General features: G+C 43.2%; 1 protein-coding gene across 1 annotated transcript in view; it reads left to right on the top strand.

The window, feature by feature from the left end:
* Nucleotides 1-24,000, top strand: part of SLIT3 (slit guidance ligand 3) — a 1,039,834-nt gene that overhangs the window by 159,898 nt on the left and 855,936 nt on the right. Inside the window, exon 4 of the mRNA XM_078653381.1 lies at nucleotides 22,329-22,400. Within this exon, the coding sequence (XP_078509507.1) occupies nucleotides 22,329-22,400 (72 nt within the window). The remainder of the gene's footprint in view (nucleotides 1-22,328; nucleotides 22,401-24,000) is intronic.

The raw sequence follows: 24,000 nt of genomic DNA on the forward strand, positions 1-24,000 counted from the left end.
AGACTGCATCAGGCCAGTGTGAAAAAGCAGGTAGTGCTGACACAGGGCCAGTAATGTGATGTGTGAATGAATGGGACTGTCTGCACTGCATCCTGTCGGGGGCACCAGCCATGGGTCAGTCCACCGCTTCATCCCCCATGCACTCCCACCCCCTACCATCCCAGCTGCTCACAGCATGGCAAATATTTTACTGGCTTGACTCGTGGTTGGCTGGAACCCTTGCTCATATCTGGCTCTCCTCTTTCATTAGATTCTCTATCTTGCCCACCTCGGAGATCACGTTTTTCACTTCTAAGATCTCCTAGCAGTCTTTACAGATCTGAAAGAGACACGTTAGTATTAGATTCCTTACCTTAGAATATCCCCAGGCGTCAGACTGGATCCGAATTTTTTTTGCGTAGCAGTACCCTTGCGCGTCGGTAGGCGTCGTCTGCAGCTCCGCGTCCGTCGTGGGCGCCGTGATGACGTCGTCGGAGTACTTAGACGCCGCCTCCGCGTGCTGACGTCAGTTCTTCTTTTTTCCGCGCCAGCAGCGCAGATCCGGAAAAAGTGGTACCTTAGTCACTTTTTGACTAACTCTTTTTGATCTTTGATCATCCTTTTTCGAGTCTTCGACTCCAATCGGTGCCGGTAGGGATGCCAGGTTTCAAGCCCTGTGAGGATTGCGACCGACTGATGTCGGTCACAGACCCTCACCGTCGGTGTCTCCACTGCCTCGGCGTCGATCACGACGACAAGACCTGCTCCGACTGTCGGGCCCTGACTTCGAAAGCTAGGCGGGAGCGGTCCCGCAAGCGACTCGAACTCCGGCAGTTGGTCCCGCACAGAGAGCTGTCCCGGTCCGGACGGAGGTCGAGGGACCGTTCGTGGGAGAGGAGCCATCGGAGCTCCGGGAGTCGACATCACTCCTCCGGGTCGAAGTCGTCAGGTAAGCATAAGAAGTCGAAGAGACGTCATCCCTCTTCTGACTCCCCCCGACGCTCGCACGACGCGGCCGGGGGTTCTGGTGACACCGCCCACGCGGCTCCGTCGGAGTCGCAGGCGCCGCGTCCGGCTTCATACCCTCCGGTCCCTGTGCCTAACGCGACGCCGGAGGAGATCGAGCGGTTCCTCATGGCCATGAGGTCCCTCTCTACTCCGACGGGCTCTGCGGCGCCTCTGGGCCCAGCGGACCCGTCTGGGGGGCCTAGCAGGTCGGGGGCTTCATTTCCCGACGCCGTCGGGTGCTTCGGCTCCGACATTAGTTAGTATTAGATTCCTTACCGACACACCCATCCTCCCCGTTCTGCGAACCGATATCTAGGTTAGGGTTACCCCCTTTCAGGGCCCTAGTTTCAATGGCACCAGTGTTGGTTTTTAACATGGCTCAGCGCTTCTGGCGTGGAAAAGCTGTGTCTAAGAACTGACGTCAGCACGCGGAGGCGGCGTCTAAGTACTCCGACGACGTCATCACGGCACCCACGACGCCGACGATGGACGCGGAGCCGCAGACGACTCCTACCGACGCGCAAGGGTACTGCTACGCACTAAATTTCCTGATCCAGTCTGACACCTGGGGATATTCTACGGTAAGGAATCTAATACTAACTAATGTCTCTTACAGATATATCGTTACACAAGAAGTAACTTGTGCTTTAGGGCTTGACTCAAATGGAGGGCCACTAGAATTATGCAATTGTGCTGCCACTGCTTTTTTTGCATAATTATACCTTTGCCAAATTTGCCACATAATCCATTATCTGCTGCATAATCTGCAGATTTTTACAAGACAGATATTTTTTCTAGCCAAATGATTCAAAGGTTACTAAAACATAATCCATTATCTGCTGCATAATCTGCAGATTTTTACAAGACAGATATTTTTTCTAGCCAAATGATTCAAAGGTTACTAAAAATGCAGCAACATGTGTTGCTGCAAAGTGAAAGGCCCTTTGAAAAGATTGACTGGTCACCTTTCTGTCGTTTATTGCTATATTGAACTTCTAAACTGGTACTAAAGAGGTGCAACCAATGCCCAAACAATGTAAAAGTGACCAAATAATGAAGCTAAACTATACTGACATGCTGCATTGCACCGCATAATTTGCCTTTTCTTGCCGCATCATTTATTTATTTATTTTCAAATTTTATGTAGCGCAAACTTGACCCGAGGGTATCAGAGCGCTATACATGTTATGCAGAGCAATAATTACAGACAGTATATAGCGAAATCATGAAAAACAATGGGTGAGCATGATAATAATATGCAACCGGTGGTGGTTCAACCATGTCACGTAATTTGGCCCTCCTCTGCCGCATAATTCCAGTGGCCCTAGCTCATACGGCACGTAAAGCAACTGTGAATCCTTAGGCTTCTTTTGGAATCTAGATTTCTTTGACATTTTACTTCTTTGCCAGCATTGATACTCCCTTTGACTGAATGGATATGATTAATGGGCAGGTGTTGGAGGATTTGATTCCTGTCTCTCTTTGTGACCCATGTCCTCTTCCCTTTGACCCTCTTTCTGCCCCATTTCCTCTTCCCTTTGAACTTCGTAGTTCTTGCTTTTGTTTTTAACCGACCTCCTCTTTCATGTGCACTTTTCAGAACTGCGGGCACTCTCACCGGCAGGCTGAGCCTCATTAAGGCAATAGTGACCGAGGTTCAACGAGCTGTGCGATGTCCCTCCGGCTGAAAAGCAAAGCCCGAGCTGTCGCCTGTCGCCTCTAAGAGGCTGCTGCCTCATCCGTGACACCCTACCTTACCCGGCAGTGTCTGTGCTGGGAATTGGCTATTACTGCTATCTCCCTTGTCACCCATTGGCCGCCCGCATCAGAGATACATACGCGTCATGCTGTCACAGATAAAGGCCCGGCAGACAAGAGGAATGCCATCTTGTAGGCTTTTACTCTACAGGAACCCATCAGCTGAAAGGGCTCGTGCCTGTGTCCAGCGCCTCAGTTTATGTTTACTATGATAACGCCTTCAAGGGTTCTATTCCTGGATATCCACGTTTTATTCTAGCGTTATCTTGGATTAGCACGCGAAAAGAGCCTCACGATTTAACCTTTTAAAGGATGGAGCGACATGAGAAATGAAAGCAAGGCCGTCGTGGTCTTATGCATTTGCAGTTGCGTTGGCGGTGGCCTAAAATGATAGAAACATCAACTGGGAGTTAAAAAATTAAACGATTTTTCAGCGTGACAGCAGACTTTGACTGTAACAAATTTACACCTGCACTAGCGTGTGTTTGAGAAAGATGGACAAAACAGTCTAATTTCACGAAGATAATGTTTAAAATTTCCATATTTTCAGCGATGTTTTATATGGTGGTGGTAAAAAAACACAGATGACGACCTATGCAACTTAGTTAGTGGGGTCGAATCGTAATAACGAGCTTGCTGGAATAGTAGTAAATACGTCTTCTTGTTGTCTTTGGGCTAGATGTGTAGGAATGCTGAAAAGTAGTCGTGGAACAAACGAAGAGCTCGCTGCGCTTATCTGTTATGGATAAGGATGCTTTTATTGCGTCCCGTCTTGTAAGCGTCAAGGCGCTCCAGGAAGCGGCGGACAGGCCCTGGTGCGGGGATATCTCGCTTGACGCTGCCAAGAGGCGACAGCGGGGCTTTTAGCTCCCACTCGAGGCCGAGAGAACGAGGCAGGCCGGGGAGGGAGGGCGCGGAGTCAGTTATTAATGGCGGCGCTGCTAACCTACACCCCTCTGCGCGAGGCATCGGCCATATCGCACACAAGTGGAAAGTGACATTGCAGATAGCTGCCTGGCGTTTGACATGTCTTGTAGGCGCTGCAGGCCAGGCGTAAGCGCTTCATGAAATCAGGTGTAAAAGTAATGCAGAGATCGTGAGCTCAAGTGGCAGGAAGGGGTGTCTGTCTTACATGTTAGGAACTGCTGCACGACTGACTCAGTGAGAAAATCAGATGTCACTCTGGATTTTACTCTATTTTTGATTATTGTAGAATTCATTTTTTCTTTATTTACAATATCAGACGTTGTTAGAGACTATGTGATGGTATGTGTACTGGAATAGATGGAGTGATGCGTAAACCCTCTGACATTAGTTCAGACGGTGTGTGTAAATTGCCCTTTAATAAAGATAAAAATAAAATATTTAAGGGGCTGGTTTAAAAACAGGAGGGCTAAGTGGTCAAATCAAAAGCAAATCGGATAGGGAGACGGCGGGGCTGGATTGTTGAAACGTCAGCATACTGTTCAGGTGTGGGTCACGCACTCCTCAGTTGAATTCGAAGTAAGTAAGTTGCGGTGAGCCTCAGTGGTATCACCCCCTGACAAGGAAGGTGTAGGAATCAAAGTTGGTGGTTGGTGACACCTAGCGTAGGTGTCAACTCCCTGAGCACAACCTCTAGGAAACACGTGGTGTTTCTATGAATTGTAATCCAAACAGTTGTCAATAAAGTTGAACCAAAATTGTTGTTGCTTGTCTCATATTTAATTCACAATGAATTACATCAATTTCCACGAAGCACCAACATATGTATACATCCAGAAACTATGTTTGGTGATAGTATCCCAATACATTTCGGACACATGGTCCTTCGTCAGGGGAATCCTAAACAAAATAAAATAAAGCAATCTAAGTATAATTCACTCGGTAGCAAGTCTCTTGTCAGTTGAATAAAGTTCTAACGGTTATGCATGTAAGTTTAACCAAAGTCATGTATAATGCATGCGGCACGTTTCAAAAATCTGTGTTAAATATACTAGCTAACAAAATGTCACTGTTAGTGTAACGTGAATGAAAACAAACCCCATATACAAATTGAACGTAAGTAAAACGTATCACCGTGAGTATTCAATGCAGAGTGACAAAAAAGAAGCCTATGTGCCTAAAAAATCCTCTCAGACAAAAAAATCCACGTATTAACCCGAATGGAAATAAAAGTGGTCACAAAAGTCTCTGACAATAAAAGTAGCGTTTCTATTAATCTCCGTTAATATGAGGTAACCCCAGTGCACCAAGGGTGAGCGTTTTAGCATCGAGATGACCGAGCGTGAACAGCGTGAAAAACGGACACTTACTCTGAATTCAAAGTTGGGTCTCGTATTGAGACAGAACGCCCTTCGCCATTAGTGAAGCAACAAGCTCTCAGAGTGTGCGGAAGTGTATAAAGGCATGCAACGTACATAGAAAGAGGACTGTGTGTAAGCAGCCATCTTGAAGTGATTAACCAGACGCCCGGAGGTGCGGGTGATCAGAGAATAGAAAAAAATGAACATTGTGAAACGGACAGGACCGATAAAGTTAAACACGAAAACAGGATAAAAGCAGAATAAAAATGAAAAGTTTATGGAAAAGTATAGCCATGCGGAGGTTTAGCATAAGGTGAGCAATAGAAAAGCGGATAAGTCAAAATCGCGATGATAACCCAAGAAAAGGTAAACACAGTAGTGTGCCAACATTTTGAACAACAATAAATACATGTCATAACCCTATGCATGAGAAGGTAAACAAATATGCTCAAAGGTAACATTGAAATTCCATACGATCATTGAGACCAGAAGGTTTCATTGATTGGAGGAATTTAATCCAATGGTTCTCCCGCTGTAGTAAAAAGTTGTTATTGTCTCTGTCGTCTCGCTTTTTCACCACCTCCACTGCAGCAAACCTCAATTGGCTGATGTTGTGTCTGCTGTCCTTGAAATGTACAGCCAGATTGGATCTCATATTGACTGTCCTTATATTACTCTTATGTTCATTGATTCTTTGTTTTAGCTTGCGTGTGGTCTTTCCAGTGTATACTAGTCCACACGGACATTTGACAATATAAACAACGTTCTCAGTGTCACAAGTAGCATTCAATCTCAATTTGATATCAGTTCCTTTCATCGGATGCTTGATCACCGGGCCTTTAATCATGTTGTTGCAATTTTGACAATTGAGGCATGGTTGATTGCCTTTGTATGGGATTGCTGTCGTTGGTTTGGGTTTCTTTATGATTTCCTTCAGGTTATTGCCTCGTTTGTAGGCAAACAGAGGCTGTTCACTGAAAATTCCGTTGAAATCCTGTTCTCCACAAATGATAGGCCAATATTTTAAAATGGCATTCCTATAGGCCCTTGAGGACGCTGAGTATTTTGATACGACCACAGGTCTTTTTTTACTGTCCTTCTGTTTGGTGATTAGTGTTTCCTCCCGTGTGATGTTATCACAACGTTCTTTAGCCTGGGCCAAAATGGCTTGTGGATATCCTCTCTTGGAGAAGCGTTCTACCATATCGGTGGCTTGTTCCTCATATTTGATGGTGTCAGAGGTGATACGTTTGACACGTAATAGTTGAGAGAATGGCAGGTGATTTTTCAGTGATGTTTGGTGAAAAGAACTGTAGTGCAACATGTTATTTTTATCAGTTGTCTTTCTATAAAGATCAGTTTCTAAATGATCTTTGGATCTGGTCACTCTAACATCCAAGAAAGTGATCGATTGTTGACTCATTTCAGATGTAAATTGTATGCGGTCATTAATGAGATTGAGGTTAGTTACTGCCTTTTGTAACGAAACATGGTCTCCTCGCCATAAGACGAAGATGTCGTCTATATAGCGCAGGAATGTCATGGCATACTCGATCCAAGGTGTCTGGTTCAAGATATAGTTGTTTTCAAAGTATATCATGAAAGCATTGGCATAGACTGGTGCCGCGCAATTGCCCATAGATGTCCCGGATTTACTTTTACTTCGAATTCAACTGAGGAGTGCGTGATCCACACCTGAACATTATCCTGATCCTGACTAAGGGTCACAGCACCCCAACTCACTCGATTGCCGATCTTCCAAAATGGCATATGATGACATCACAGCGTTAACTGATCTCAAAGCAGACACTTTTGCTTTCAGCACAGATGATGTAGACAAAATCTATGCTTTAATTCCCGAGGTCGCAAGTCCACAAGGATCTACAAGGAATAAAGAAAGCTGTCTCAAACAGCTACTTTACTTTTCAAAGAAGGAGATAAGTCAAAGGCTTCATGCCAGTACCTTAATACGATACCATCGCGCACAGCGCATTCCAAGGGGGCTCCGAGTCCCGCTTAAACCACTTCTTTGCAGAAACAGTTCGAAATTTGTTGAAAGATGGTATGCCATCTTAAATAAATGTTCGTTAGATTTAATCTTATTAATAGTTGATGAACTCTCCAGAGCTTTGGAGGAATTGAACAAGGACATACAACAATGCAAGCAGGAATTGAGTGATATGCTGCCCAAGGAAGACTGGTCCAAGATATTGGAAGATATCACCATCCAACTGGACAAACACACTAGAGAGATCAATGAACGGAAAATACGCAAGTATCGAAGAGATACCATTGACTATAAATTGGGGGAAGTATACTCTTGGGCTGAGGTATACGCCAGAAGACGACAGAACAAACCACCAAAAACCAGCTCTAACACCACGACTGAGACGTCTTCGTCAGAGGAAGAAACACGCACTGACCGCAGGAGGATTAATTTACAACAACCTTCAACTAGCACAGAAACCACCACTCTCTCCACGGTTCCTTTTTTAGGGGAAGGCCCGGGAGAAAGAGACGACCCAGGAGGAGCCAGGTCAAAAGAAAAAGAAAAGGAGAAAGAGAGCGAGAGAGAAAGGGAATTGAGGAGCACAACATTGAATCAGAGAGTGGACAAACCAAAGAAGAAGACGACCTAATCATTAACATATCTTCATATACCCTCACAAAACATGAAGCTAAAGTACTTCAGAAAGGGACGTCATTTATTCCCACCAGCCACACCAACGAATTGGAGCTGGAAGTCAGCCTATTCAAATTTATGCGTAATTTGCGCTTAAGGCACTTCTTTGAGAACATTTCTCCCCCACAGAATCAAGAACAGGAAGACCAGTTGAGAGGACTACGGGCCAGAAGTACTTACATGGCCCCTACAAGCCACAAATCCTTTGATATTTTTGAAAGCTCAGTTAAGACTGAAATCAACAACATCAATTTTTCCAAGAAACAGAAACACTTGAACCTAACCAAAAAAGAATATTCGCTGCTCACCAACTTAGCGAATAGAGTAGAAATCACATACCAAACCGCTGACAAAGGGGGTGCATTGGTCCTGATGGACACCACATTTTACAAAGAACAGGTCCGAGAACACCTTTCGGATAAGAGTACCTACAATCCAATTCATGTCAATCCTACCAACAGCTACAAAGAGGTATTGCTGAATATCTTGACCATGGCAGAAGAGAACGGAACTATCGAACCTAAAACCAGGAGATTTTTGACACCAGACAATCCAAGGACACCTAGCATGTATATGCTACCTAAAGTACATAAGAGCATCACCCGACCTCCCTTCAGACCCATCGTGTCCACACGGGGAAGCATTCATGAAAACACGGGTAAATTTATTGACAGGTATCTCCAGCCCCTAATTCAGCAATCCAGTACATACATCAAGGATACAACCCACTTCTTACAGATTCTTAACGAGATCAAGTTTGGAGAAAATGAGACAATCTGGTTATGTTCAATAGATGTCAAATCTTTGTACACGAGCATTCCCCATGACTTGGGCATGGAAGCAATCGAGAACATCTTGGTGCACTCTGATCTTTCACAAGATTTACAAATATTTCTAATGCAATTGACACACTTCACCCTCTACCAGAGCTATTTTTCTTGGGATGACCAATTCTACGCACAGTTGTCCGGGACATCTATGGGCAATTGCGCGGCACCAGTCTATGCCAATGCTTTCATGATATACTTTGAAAACAACTATATCTTGAACCAGACACCTTGGATCGAGTATGCCATGACATTCCTGCGCTATATAGACGACATCTTCGTCTTATGGCGAGGAGACCATGTTTCGTTACAAAAGGCAGTAACTAACCTCAATCTCATTAATGACCGCATACAATTTACATCTGAAATGAGTCAACAATCGATCACTTTCTTGGATGTTAGAGTGACCAGATCCAAAGATCATTTAGAAACTGATCTTTATAGAAAGACAACTGATAAAAATAACATGTTGCACTACAGTTCTTTTCACCAAACATCACTGAAAAATCACCTGCCATTCTCTCAACTATTACGTGTCAAACGTATCACCTCTGACACCATCAAATATGAGGAACAAGCCACCGATATGGTAGAACGCTTCTCCAAGAGAGGATATCCACAAGCCATTTTGGCCCAGGCTAAAGAACGTTGTGATAACATCACACGGGAGGAAACACTAATCACCAAACAGAAGGACAGTAAAAAAAGACCTGTGGTCGTATCAAAATACTCAGCGTCCTCAAGGGCCTATAGGAATGCCATTTTAAAATATTGGCCTATCATTTGTGGAGAACAGGATTTCAACGGAATTTTCAGTGAACAGCCTCTGTTTGCCTACAAACGAGGCAATAACCTGAAGGAAATCATAAAGAAACCCAAACCAACGACAGCAATCCCATACAAAGGCAATCAACCATGCCTCAATTGTCAAAATTGCAACAACATGATTAAAGGCCCGGTGATCAAGCATCCGATGAAAGGAACTGATATCAAATTGAGATTGAATGCTACTTGTGACACTGAGAACGTTGTTTATATTGTCAAATGTCCGTGTGGACTAGTATACACTGGAAAGACCACACGCAAGCTAAAACAAAGAATCAATGAACATAAGAGTAATATAAGGACAGTCAATATGAGATCCAATCTGGCTGTACATTTCAAGGACAGCAGACACAACATCAGCCAATTGAGGTTTGCTGCAGTGGAGGTGGTGAAAAAGCGAGACGACAGAGACAATAACAACTTTTTACTACAGCGGGAGAACCATTGGATTAAATTCCTCCAATCAATGAAACCTTCTGGTCTCAATGATCGTATGGAATTTCAATGTTACCTTTGAGCATATTTGTTTACCTTCTCATGCATAGGGTTATGACATGTATTTATTGTTGTTCAAAATGTTGGCACACTACTGTGTTTACCTTTTCTTGGGTTATCATCGCGATTTTGACTTATCCGCTTTTCTATTGCTCACCTTATGCTAAACCTCCGCATGGCTATACTTTTCCATAAACTTTTCATTTTTATTCTGCTTTTATCCTGTTTTCGTGTTTAACTTTATCGGTCCTGTCCGTTTCACAATGTTCATTTTTTTCTATTCTCTGATCACCCGCACCTCCGGGCGTCTGGTTAATCACTTCAAGATGGCTGCTTACACACAGTCCTCTTTCTATGTACGTTGCATGCCTTTATACACTTCCGCACACTCTGAGAGCTTGTTGCTTCACTAATGGCGAAGGGCGTTCTGTCTCAATACGAGACCCAACTTTGAATTCAGAGTAAGTGTCCGTTTTTCACGCTGTTCACGCTCGGTCATCTCGATGCTAAAACGCTCACCCTTGGTGCACTGGGGTTACCTCATATTAACGGAGATTAATAGAAACGCTACTTTTATTGTCAGAGACTTTTGTGACCACTTTTATTTCCATTCGGGTTAATACGTGGATTTTTTTGTCTGAGAGGATTTTTTAGGCACATAGGCTTCTTTTTTGTCACTCTGCATTGAATACTCACGGTGATACGTTTTACTTACGTTCAATTTGTATATGGGGTTTGTTTTCATTCACGTTACACTAACAGTGACATTTTGTTAGCTAGTATATTTAACACAGATTTTTGAAACGTGCCGCATGCATTATACATGACTTTGGTTAAACTTACATGCATAACCGTTAGAACTTTATTCAACTGACAAGAGACTTGCTACCGAGTGAATTATACTTAGATTGCTTTATTTTATTTTGTTTAGGATTCCCCTGACGAAGGACCATGTGTCCGAAATGCATTGGGATACTATCACCAAACATAGTTTCTGGATGTATACATATGTTGGTGCTTCGTGGAAATTGATGTAATTCATTGTGAATTAAATATGAGACAAGCAACAACAATTTTGGTTCAACTTTATTGACAACTGTTTGGATTACAATTCATAGAAACACCACGTGTTTCCTAGAGGTTGTGCTCAGGGAGTTGACACCTACGCTAGGTGTCACCAACCACCAACTTTGAAACGTCAGCATACGAAAAGCGCACATTCTAAAAGCAAAACAAGACATTCCTGCTGGTCTCACAACCACTTTTAGTCACCACAGTAGTATAGAGTAGCTAAAAAAATGCATCACATGTGCCACAGCGCCTACAAAGAGCCCAAACCAGTTCTGAGTTAGCAGAGATTAAAACTGCAAAGTAGATAGTGAAAAGTGGCAGATTCTTCTTAGTGTTTAGGATTGCATGTCAACACTTAAGAGTCTAAGGCATACACATAGATTATATCAGAACTGTTTCCTGTTTGTGGTTGAATGTCTGCCTTCCTGGAGGTCACCACTGTGTAGTCCTTGTTCCGCTAATAACTTTGGTGTTGTATGAAATATCTTCCCAAAACTTTACCAAAAAAGTTTACTCACCTCAACCCCTTACTTGAATGTTTCTGCATTACCTTTCAAGCTGAGGCAAAAAAGGGTGCTAAAGTTTGCCTAAATGTCATTTTACCACGTTCACTGCCATAGGAAAATTAAAGAAGAAATACAGAAAAATATCTTAATGGAATTACAACAAACTTAACAGAAAAGTAGAACTTTGCTCAGAAAGAATGGCTTTTGTTATTTTGTGGCAATCGGTTCAGCTGTTTTCAAGAAATTCATCTTTAAGCTGGTGCTTACAGTGGCCATGTAGGGGGTTACAAGTTTAGTGATATCTAGATGCTTGGTCCCCCAGGAGTCTTGCGGTACTACACATTTTTAGATAAAAAGGGCTTCTGATTGGCAGAAAGAGCATTTTCTCCCATCAGCGTTTTTGGTCCTGCAAGACTAAATGATCTCATTGGCTGGTCGCAACTTGAAAAAATATGTTGTAGTCACCATTAAGCTTTTGGTTTTGGGATGTGCACTGCTCTGTGATTGCTCATTTTATCCGTGCTCTAGAGTATCACTCCCCTCCTGGAGTGTATTTAGAGTAAGTTGCAGCCCTACTGATCGTAAGGCTGTCACCCTAGGCACTGGGTTGATACTGAACTCTATTCAGCCTGCAATTCATTCATGCTTCAATTCAATATCACTTATTCTGTTTATTTCATCAATGTTTCAATTTATTCTTCATTCATAATTTTCTTGTTGTCAACATGTTTCATTCACATGATTTCATTATTTCGTTCCATAATACGTGTATACACATTCCAATGCATTTCGGTGCTCTCTGCACCTTCATCAGGGAACAATCTGCAATTAATAAACAATCATAAAACACCCTTAGTAGTCTGTTCCAACTTCACTGTTTCATTTATAATCCTTTTACTTCTTACTGCGGTTTCTATTAACCCCCTTTACGCGCTCACTTTGACATGCTTTAGTGCACATTTTGCATTCTGATTATATAAACCAATGCCCGTAGTGACTGTGGATGTATCCCTTAAATGTTGGTGTTTACACTTCATATTGCCACCATTGTTATACTGTATTCAAGGGTAAGTGCTGTCTTCGTATCGTAAATTACTGTCGGCTCATAGTTTAGTAACTTTCTAAAAAAGGTCCACATTTATGTTATATTTCATGAGACGCACCAAATATTTATACTTCATTCTAACTGGCTCTTGAGCTGACTCCCTTCCTTAAAAAAATGCCGCTTACTGCTTGCACTCAACTCATTGTGGTTAAGTAAATGCCCAACCTTTTCACCACGTGTCATCGCATATTTTTAGCGTTTGTGTCATGAGACTTACATTACTTGCATGTACTTCCTCGCTTATTGCGCTACGTTATACTTAGCTTGCATTTTCGTACGCATTTAACCAGCGCTCTGCTATTGTGCCGCACTCCGGTAAAGGAGAAGCCGCTTTTATCTCACTCAGGTCACCTTGTTAGTTCAAATGTGTCCTCTCTCCTCCGCCGCTACCGGCGATACTCTCGGGATGTGCTATGACGTGTACTTCACGTGATGTTAACCCTGAATAAACTATCGCGCGTGCGCGCTGTGTGATAATCGCGCGTAGCTGTTTTTTTGAAAAACTTTATTGGGACATACAATTGTCCCATGTGCTTGGTAAACTTTCTAAATGTGCTATCAAGGAGCGTACTACGTTCGCTCCAGATTTTATATATATATATATATATATATATATATATATATATATTTATTTATAATATATAATAATCATGTCTCTCCAATTAATGAAGGCAAGCATGGCACTCCAACGTAGTTCCCAAATAGTTTTATTGCGGGATGAGCGCTAGTCAACACATTTCGGTTTACAGATTTGTCAAGTAGTGCTACTGACAATATCTATCTAAAATGGAGATTTATAAGGTGCAGATGTTTATTTCCAGAAGGCCTGTGAAAATTCTTAGACAATATACATTGTTGAAGAATGTATAATGTATGGTTAAATCATAAACGTTCAAGTTTCAGTACGATTATAAGTATTGTTCTAATGGTGTATGCCATTCTGCTCATTTCAGGAATATTTGTAAGGTATTTTAGAAACTACAGAGGGTTGTAAATAGGACCTCATCATGCATGCCATATCAGTGGCTAATGCACAGATGTGAAACAGGTGACTTAAAATTCTATTGCAACAGATACATTTCATTAAAGTAAATAATGATTACACACTCTTTTCATTGGTATTCAAGGCTCAATACATTGATGAAGGCATTAATGTCTTCAGAGACATTACATTTCATACGCACCTGAATACCAGTATAAACCAGAGCAGTGCTTTCACAGATATGCCTTATGTCCTGCATGTTGCATAAGGTTATGCCCATTAGCCCTACAGAGGTGATAGGAGATGTAGCCTTGGTGTAGCTCTCAAATTTCTTCCAGTCTGGAAAGCATATGGAAAAGTGTCCCATTCATTGGATGATTTTATCATGATGTCATCAACAATGGTATTTGAAATGTCATTAGTGACGTAATCAATGATGTCATTTATCATGTTATGAGTGATGTAATATGTGGGGGCATAAGCTGTACATGGTAAATTTAGTGCTTTTTTGTTTTCTAAACATTAATTATTAATTTACTATAACCTTTCCGGTGAACATATATTCCTGTGGGTTTGTCAGTCTTGTCATCTTTTTGTAAGCCGTGGTTTGGGTCTCAATCTTTGATATGCCTTTGCAGCCATTACACACTAGTAACTTACTACCTGCCTATGTATAATATTCTGTGAGTGATGCAAAATGTCATCATAGTCACCTTTTACGTGTTGTCGATAAAGATCCCTGAACGAGCATGCTGAGCTCTGACTGCTGTGGGGAAACCATCAAAAGCATTCACCTTAAACGACTATCAGAGCAACGATGGTTAATCTTTTCACTTTTCAGCTCTGTGTCACCACCAAGTTTGACCAATTTAAGTCCGAAATAGGTGGAGGGCAACTTTTTATACGGATGAGGAGCAGCAGTGTTTATTCCCTGCTGAGGCAACGACCTCTTTACGATGAGTTCCACTGCTTGTGTATCTAGCTGTGTTTTCCATGTGTCTGCTGTTTGTCTGCCTGCATATCTTGCTCTTCTGCCCTTGTGTCTACACCCTTCAGCATGTATCAGGGTCTGGATGTTTGTATCGGTATAATTGGCAGCCTGTTATCTGCCTTACAATGCCTGTCAGTCTGTCTCTGTTTATGTTTCACTATCTTCTTATCTCTGTGCGTGTTTCTAACTCTTGCTGCTGCTTTCTGATTTCTCCTTCTTTACCGTCTATGTGTCTCACTGTGTTCTTGATTGTTCCTTTCTCCCTCTTCTTCCTTCCCTCCACCCCATCTGCGGTTATCTGCCTTATCTCTGCCAGTTTGCCCTTGTCTGCCCTTTGTGTGCCTGTATTTTTCCCTTCTTGGATGTATCTCTGTCTCGATACAGCATCGCTCAGCACAGCCCCCATTTTAGCCGGCGGCGGCGGAGGCCAAGAATATTGCTAAGTACATTATGTCAACAGACTCCGGGGAAGGCACTGAAGGTTTTCGGCAATTTACAGCTTTACCCTCGGTCAAGACTGCCTTTTTCATGTCTTCCCATAATGCTCCTCCGCATTCCAGCATCTGACTCCAGGCCTCAAAGTGACAGTTCTCCTTGTCCAATGCTTCTCCCCTGACAACCCAGACCCCCTGTGGCTCGCGCCAGATGTGCTGCTGCAGACCCTCCACATACCTCTAGGAAACTCTGCCCCATTCCCAGCCGTGCGTCAGATGACCACAAAGTGTCCTGTGGTGCAGCGGGTTTACATCGCGTCTTTCCTGCTGTCTCGCGCACATAGGGTGACCAGAATTTTCAAGCCAAAAACCGGGACATTTCACAAACACAGAAGAAGGACTACAATTTTACTTCAAGCGATGAGAGCGCTCCTCAGTAGAGAATTACAGGACAGGCAGTAAGAACATATATAAAGTGCATTTTTTAAGCCCAGTAGCTTGCCTGTTAATTAAACAACTGCTAACTATCCCTGCTTTGTAAAACATAAAAAAAACCTCCCACCGTTTTCAGTCGACCCTCTCTAAAAACGGGGACGTGAGCTAAATTTCTTGAAATTTGCTGGGACAGCTGGTTAAAAACAGGGACCGTCCTGGCAAAACGGGGACGCCTGGTCACCCTACGCGCACATCCTCTGAAGCACGCGCAGTTCTTCGCAGGCACCAGGACACCCTCACATTGACTTCTACCCCTTGCTGTTCTTAATTTCATAACTGGAGGTGATCGGGCATTAATTAACACCCCTCAATTAAATGTATTCTACAGACTTGTTCTGAGAAAAAGGCGACTGATCAAAGTTGTGCAGATAGGTTTCTTCTTGACCTGCTGTCAAAAGAAAGACCACAAGCTTGCTGCAGTAACAGTCACAGACAGCACACGTGCATCATGTGCAACACAAGCACTGTGGTGCTTTCAGCATGAGCAACAATGAAGGGTCGTCAGGGGTGGCAACTGCTTCTTGTGGCTTACACTTCGCTACCCAGAGGCGGCCTTGGCATGGGCGAGCTGGGCCCAAGCCCAGGGCGCTATTATTCCGAGGGGCGCAGAAGGCAGCTTCCTGACTTTATGTCATGCAAACAGCAGCTTATTTATTCCACTCGGTCTCAATTGAGTCCCGTTAAAAACTTTGCAATCAGCCATTAATGTACTTCATCGCAATTGTTAGCACCCAATCAACCCCTTGCCCTCCTCCCATTTTCCTCACAGCTCCTGCCGTCACACCACAATGTCACCTGCCCCATAACAAACACCACATTTTCTTTTTGCCCAGGGCGCTATCCCAGTAAATCCGATTTAGGGCCCTCCCTTTTGCTACCCATCCAAATGTGTTGTTACCCATGGACTCAGGGACCCTGAACTGACCAGGGACAACTTTAAATGACTTTGTGAGGCCCTATCTGCTTTCTGTAGTTTACACTATCTTTTCAGAAATGTGAAAACGTACTTAAATGTTTATGAATAAATGTAAATGTAATTTGTAAATGTAATTTGCACTTGTATAGCGCCTATCACCCAGGGGTCTCTAAGCGCTGTACGAATACCGCTGTGGAACCCTTCCTGGCCTGTTCCTGTGAGGTGTCCACTCCTGGGCACCCCCAAGGTGAAGCCAGGCATCCTAGCGTTGTTAGGGCCGGTGTGGAGATTAAGCAAGCTATTGTCCAGAGGTGCAGAGTGGAACCCATGATTAGAGTAGGCACCGAGGCGAGAATTATTGGGTCCGAGGACATTGAGCACAAGACCCTGCCGCGACAGGGATTGAACCCTGGTCCTGGGCCAGACCTCTGCCTCAGGGTCTGCCGCTCAAATCGGTGAGCCACACTTCTCCACATAGGCTGCTCTGTAATGACATGATGGGGAAATGAATTTTGTGAATGGTGCTAAGTAAACAAAATCGTGTATTTTATCAAGTTGATCATCATTTTAATTAGTATGAAGGAAGATGCAGTGGGCTTTTTGGATTTCTGCCATCAGGTTCACCAGTTTGTCTCTGGCAAACACAGGCTTTATAGATAGAAGCTTAACCTATAGGAACATTCAATCAGGATAAATGATTGAGGCCACCCGTGCTAGGAATCTGCAAGTTGTACTGAGCAAGAGTTGATCTTTAAAAAAGTCACTTGCAAAGTGTACATTTTGTGGCTTATTATTTAGTTTCTTTTGCTGCAGAATTTTGACTAGATAGCTCCATTCCATTGACTAGCACTCTCAAACACGTTAAAAGAATAAGCCCCGCTCCCTGGTACACACCTGCCCTCACTGCCCTGAAAAAACAATGCAAAAAGTCAGAACGCACGTGGAGAAAAAACAAATCAATAGAAGAGAAAAATGCCTATCACTACTCCATGAAAGCATACAACCTAGCCTTACAAGTCGCCAAAAGGACTTATTATGAGGAAAAAATAAAAGGTTCCTCCTGCTCATCCAAGGAGACCTTCTCCATTCTTAAAGAACTCCTCCATGTCCCAGACCCCCCTCAGAAACCTATGGACCCCAAAGTAGCAGAGGAAAAATGCGTCAAGCTGGCTACCTTTTTCGACGATAAAATTAAAAAAATTCTCGCCTCCCTCCCGTCCGCCAATTCTGACTCCTTAGAGAGAGCCAAGGAGCCGAAGCCCCCCGCCGACAAACCCTTTCTGGAGTCACTTGGCCCAGTTACAGAAGAGGAAGTAAGGGTCATACTCACCTTAACCAAGAGCGGAGCCCCTAGCGACCCAGTGCCCATACGTTTCGCTAAAAATATCCCGCAGACCATAGTTCCCCAACTGACAGCCCTGATTAATATCTCGCTGGAACAGGGAGAGGTCCCCTCTAATTGGAAGGAAGCTGTCGTCAAAGCGCTTCTCAAGAAACCGTCGCTCGACCCCACAGACCTTTCCAACTACAGACCTATTTCACTCCTCCCTTGGATAGGTAAAATCGCCGAAAAACTCGCGAATAAAAAGCTGTCCCACTACCTCGAGTCAAACCATCTCCTCAACGACTCACAGACAGGCTTTAGACCAGGTCAGGGCACGGACACTGCTCTCCTTGTAGCAGTAGAAAGAACTAGGGAAATCATCGACACAGGAGGATCAGTGGCAGTGGTCCTCCTAGACCTAAGTGCGGCCTTTGACACGGTCAGTCACCAGGTCCTAACCCACCGTCTCAGGAATATTGGGGTCAAGGGCAGAGCACTGAAGTGGCTATCGTCCTTTCTCTCCCGACGCTCCTACCAAGTATGGGAAGGCGAAAGCCGCTCCCCCTCCATCCCCCTCCAGTGTGGTGTGCCTCAGGGCTCTTCCCTGAGCCCCACGTTGTTTAACGTCTACATGGCCCCACTGGAGGAACTCGTCTCACCCTTCGGAGTCACTATCGTCAGCTATGCTGACGATACACAACTGGTGGTGACACTCTCCCACCCAAAGCTTGAGCCCTCCAATCTCCACGACTGCCTCTCCAACGTACATCAGTGGATGAGTGACTCCGCTTTGAAGCTAAACGGCTCCAAGACAGAGATCCTGCTCCTAGGACAAAAAACTATGAACCTCCCCTCTAACATCTGGCCCGCCTGCATGGGGGAACCCCCCACTCCCAAGAAGGAGGTAAAAAGTCTCGGAGTGTGGCTGGAGACCGACCTTACCTTCAGGACCCAGGCAAGAAAGACAGCCGGCATATGCTACGGTCTACTTAAGTCTTGCAGGAAGGTAATTCCACTACTACCTTTCCAGTCGCGGCTCATGCTGATCCAGGGCCTAATTCTATCCAGGCTGGATTACAGCAATGCCATCTACCTGGGCGCCCCAGAATCCACTCTTCAAACTCTACAAAAAGCCCAAAATGCCGCAGCCCGACTCCTTACAAACACCCCGGCCAGATCATCTGCCAAGCCCGCACTTAGGAAGCTGCACTGGCTCCCTATTAGGGAAAGGGTCATTTTCAAGGCCCTTTGTCTTGCCCATAAGGTTCTCCACAACACCGGCCCTCCCATACTTAACAACTGGATCAGCCCCTATAGACCCACGAGAGCGCTTCGTTCGGAGCATGGAAACCTCATTACGATCCCCAAGGTGAAAAAGGCCCGCTTAGGTGGCCGCCGCTTCTCGGTTAATACTGGTAAGAAGTGGAATGCACTCCCTTTGAGCCTCAGAACAGAACCCAACCTCCTCCGGTTCAGAAAAGCACTTAAAACTCTACTCTTCCCCTAAACTGGCATTTTTCCTGACTACACCCCTTCGTGAGTAACAAGGTCTAGCGCTGGGATACCCAATGGGTGACTACGCGCTCTACAAAACTAAAAAATAAATAAAATAAATAAAAAACATGAGCTCCAGGATATGCTGAGTTGTCTGCCTAGGAAGAGTAAGCTGGTTTAGGGAGATATATTACGAATGTTGGGAGCACCATTGAAGACAATGCAATGACACTGGGCCAATATTGCCTAATATAGGTCTTCTGCTCCAATGTTCAAATACCCCTCTGCTGATCTGCCGCCTGAAACGGTGCCACAGTGGGCCAGATGATATGGGCATTCTTCAGACAATCACCCAGTGAGGAGCCAAAATCACACGAGTTGTACCAGGGGAGCCGGAAACCCTTCCACACAGTTGGTTTCCAAGAGTGTCTTTCTTGTCCTTAGATGTTCTGCACAGCTGGTGTCCATTGGTGCCCCATCAGCCTCAGAAGCTGCTGTGTTCTGTTTCCTTCCTGGTTTTTGTAAGTAAGGGAGGGGGCAGAAGGTCTCAGTGGTTCTTAGGCAGTGCTCGGCACAGAGCTTCAAGGCCCTACCCCCTCATCACACAATAAATATTTTTGAGAAGTTGGCAGTTCTGTATCAGCTGCTGTTATAGTGATTATCAAAGGTCCTCTTCCTTGCTACAGGCCCCCACCTGAGGTTTGGATCTATAATTAGGTTCAGGGTATTTAACAACCAGTATAGCATTCAGATATAGGCTATAGCACTATATCGTATTAAGGCGTTTACCCAAAGTGTGGTTGTGACTCGAAGATGGCAGCTTGGTTCAAAATTAGCGGTAGGTGTTGGGATTGTGATTGACTTTGAATTACATCTGGTAGAGCCTGCACAAAGGGCAGTTCAACTTACGCTATGAACTGAAAGGAGCTTGACACCTTTCATACCTACTGTATTTTCCACCACAATACTTCCACTATTGGAAAAAGAGAAACTAATGCATGTGAAAATCATATTAGTAATATTAAGCTATCAGCTTTAAATAAGTATGTCTTCATCACGCTGTATGCTCTTCCCTAGGCCCTACTTCCTGAACAGCTTTGCTTGGGGGAAACCAGATAATTCTCTCTCCTAAGCCTCAGTAGTCCCTCATTGCATGACTTTGGACCTAGGAAAGCAAGTCCCAGTGCTCTTACTCTGCACTGGCCATATTAAACTATTTATTCTACTCCACCCTTTCCACTCACAATCAAAATGGCAACGGAGATCACCAGAACTGAGATACAAACCATGGCCTGAGTGATCACATTTTCTCAAACCATCTTTTGCTCAAAGACTATATTACAGCTGTTTCAAGGATGACACACTAACCATGCTTCAGGAGAGTGATTGCCTGTATCAAGGGAGGGGCGTATTTCCTCAGGCACCCCTCCCATCTCTGAGAACAATGATAGGGTTCCTGCAAAGTCAAAGCAGCACATCTCAACAAATCAACAGTGATCATGGATATAGAACAGTCTGTAGAATGTATTTCACAATATTAGGGTTATAACACTATTTACACGTTTTCCCTGTAAAGCTCTGGACATAAAGTCTGATCTCAAATAATGGGATGCAAAAATTAACCAAAGCATATTTTTCTCTTAAGTGGAGTTGTGTGTAAACGAAAAGCTCCAGTAAGCCAGAAGAATTTATTCAGATGTGCCTGAAACAGTTCTCATTTGGACTTTCTCTCTCCTAAAACTTACTATTGTAGAGAATTCAAATAATTTGTTGATGTTATTCAGCAACGTCTCTTTACACATATAAAGTGTTATTATTCTACTGAATACTATTCTTTTGACCTCCTTCATAAAGGTGAAATGCTGAGTTAACCATGTTGTAGTTTGAACCTGTAAATCTAAACTTTACACTCAACATCTTTGCAGTAGATGCACTACCCTATTGAGAGCGCATACTCCTTTTGTTACATTGCAGTTCATATTGTCTTGTATTCTTTATTTCACTAATGAACTTCACAGCAGACAAAGTCTGTACATTGCTTAAATATATAAGTACTATTTTCTTCTGGTTCTTTTCTGTACGAATTACTGTTTTGTTCCTCACACAATAATTCCAGTTTGCCAGTTTAATAAACCAATATAAGATGAAATAGGTGTAATAGAAAACGTATGAAGATGCAATTTGATACGGTTGGTGTGAAAGCTGTCGAATTGTATTTGGTTTTGAGAAGGTTCACTAAGTGAAATGTATTGAACAGAAGCATGGATGACCCTCTTGCCCTCCAACACTACAGTAACCTGCAGATGTGTATTTATTAATTTAAGTTTTTAATACAGCCTGCACAACAGAAATAACACGAGGACTCGCGATATAAGTGATGAGATTGTCCAATATATGTGTATAAGTATAAAACAGATTCAAACCTTGGCCAACAACACTTACTACTTTAGTTCATAACATTCAAGTAATCTCTTTCCCTTTTCTCTAAACATGTTTCTGTTTTCATTAACACCCTGACAACAATTCTCTCTATTGTGAAGAGCAGTCTCACTGGGTTTCTGTGACCTAGCACAGATATAATATATAGTACCAAACCGAATTTGCTTCAATCCTATTTAGTGCACTCTTAAAGATGGTGGTTTCCAATTATCTTTTCTCATGATAAATATAAACTTCGAGAATTGTATCATGCAGTGAAATACATGTAATCAATATTGAAAAGAAAAGGTTGACATTGTATTTATGAACAGAATTAATTAAATACTTCTGCCTGTCTTTTTAGTTGAAAGTGTGACATGTTGCCTGCTTGCTCTATCATGTGATTGCTCAGTTATGGAAGCAATGCGGCATCCATTGGTACTGCTGTGAATTCTATTCCTTTTTACCGCACACACTTGTGTGACTGCAAATAATATTACCCTCAGGTTAGGATCTTTAAAGAGTACTGATTATGGGTAGCACTATATTGACAGGTAAGCAACATTGTCCAGCTTTGGTTCCTGGACAGTGTATCTTTTGATAGATATGGGTAGGATTTTAAATAATCATTGATGTTTCTTTTTTTAATTTATACGGCTGGTTAAATGTAAAGTCATTCCTTTACAAATATTTCATACAGTTAATATAACTGCATTTTTTCTTTGCATGCAGGCGTGTGAACAGGAACAAGCTGCAGGTTCTTCCAGAACTGCTGTTTCAGAATAACTTGAAACTAACCCGGCTGTGAGTACCTTCTAAAATGTTCACTTTTCTTTGGGATGTATGTGTTTCTAGTTTATTTTTTTAATTCACTGCTCGCTCAAGTGTGGAACAGGCTTCTGCTGGTTCATCCCTAGAAACCTTATTTTTGTTCCAGCTTGGTTATTTCGTGGACAGTTGCTTTTCGGCTATTTGAGTTGCAATGTTGCGTGCATTTTGAGAAGTGGCTAAGGTTCTCTGTTTTCATGCAGGATTGTTCACTGGTCCTACTGATGATTATTTCTGAAATATATGGATTACAAACTCCTTTGTGTATATAGATCAAGTTATGCGGCCCCCTGAAGCAACAAAGCTGTACCTCGTTGGTCAAAACTTTCCTTGGTGTGACCAGTCCCCCCTGTGCTTTGTTGGTTATGACTTTCATTTGCTTAACTTGAGAACATTTTCTGTTCCTTTCGTTTTGTGTTTTTTTTTTAAAAGTTGTTGGACATATTTGAATATAAATGAACTTCATTTCAAAGGCTGCTGTTGAAGTTCACAAATAAATACGACATACACGAGCGACCACATATTTAACAATAGTCTGAGATTAGCAGATGTTGTTGTTGTGTGATCTGTGACAGCAACATCTCTGATAAGAGATTTGGCTTATCCATTTGTACAGAGAAATGTTTAATAAGTGTGTCAACAATGTGAACTTTGCACTCATGACTCATTAATGCTTTAATTTTTTATATTATTTTTATTCTTTTTTTGCTTTTTGTGTCAGGCATCTTAATTTGCTCATTTGTGTCAGAAATCACACAAGCTTAAGGTTGCTGCCCTGGTTGTAGTTAAAATAAACTGCCTTGATTGTAGGCATGGGCCCATATGTCATCAGTTGTTGTTTCAAGTCTAGCTGAGACATTGACTAATCATATTACAAGGACTGAACGGTTGCTAATTGCATGTTGTGAGATCTCGGTCTCACTTTGTAACAATTTCATTGAATTCAGCAGAATACAAGGCCCAGCTGTATCAAATAAGAGAGCTTTGCTAAAGAGTGGACACAATCACCATGTATCTAAACTCTTCAACAATAATGTTCAAATAGAGTGAAAATCATCTTTCCCTTAAACAATTGTTGAGGAAGCCAGTTTCTGGTCTTTTGTAACCCCTTCCATGCTGATGACGGCCCCCAGCCGTCATGCACTACAGTGCTCGTGTGCTGATGACGGCTGGGGGCCGTCATGACCACACCCGCGCTGAAATCTTCAGCACAGGAGCAGAATCGGCCCAGCATGGAAGGGGGTAATGCCGTTGTGGTAAGTATTTTTGGGTGCAAATGTCCTTATCACTGAAGTTTTTAAGTCACATCATTTTGCAAAGCCATCTCTAGTAAAGATTACGTCACCTCTTAGGGTGTTATTATGAGTTACCAGCCCTGATGGAATTACAAGGCCTCTGGTAACTCCACTAACCTGCATTGTTTTCATTCAAAGAGTGGCCACCGAAAGGGGACCTTGAGGGATCTGAGAGGACCTTCAGACTTCACCTCACAAGCCCCCAGTAACTATGCCCCAAGGGTAACTATTACCTCCTGGGCATTTGTAATACAAAGGGGCAGAGTTACGAACCACAGTCC

Source organism: Lissotriton helveticus, chromosome 7, assembly GCF_964261635.1.
Source record: "Lissotriton helveticus chromosome 7, aLisHel1.1, whole genome shotgun sequence".
NCBI classification, from domain to species: domain Eukaryota; kingdom Metazoa; phylum Chordata; class Amphibia; order Caudata; family Salamandridae; genus Lissotriton; species Lissotriton helveticus.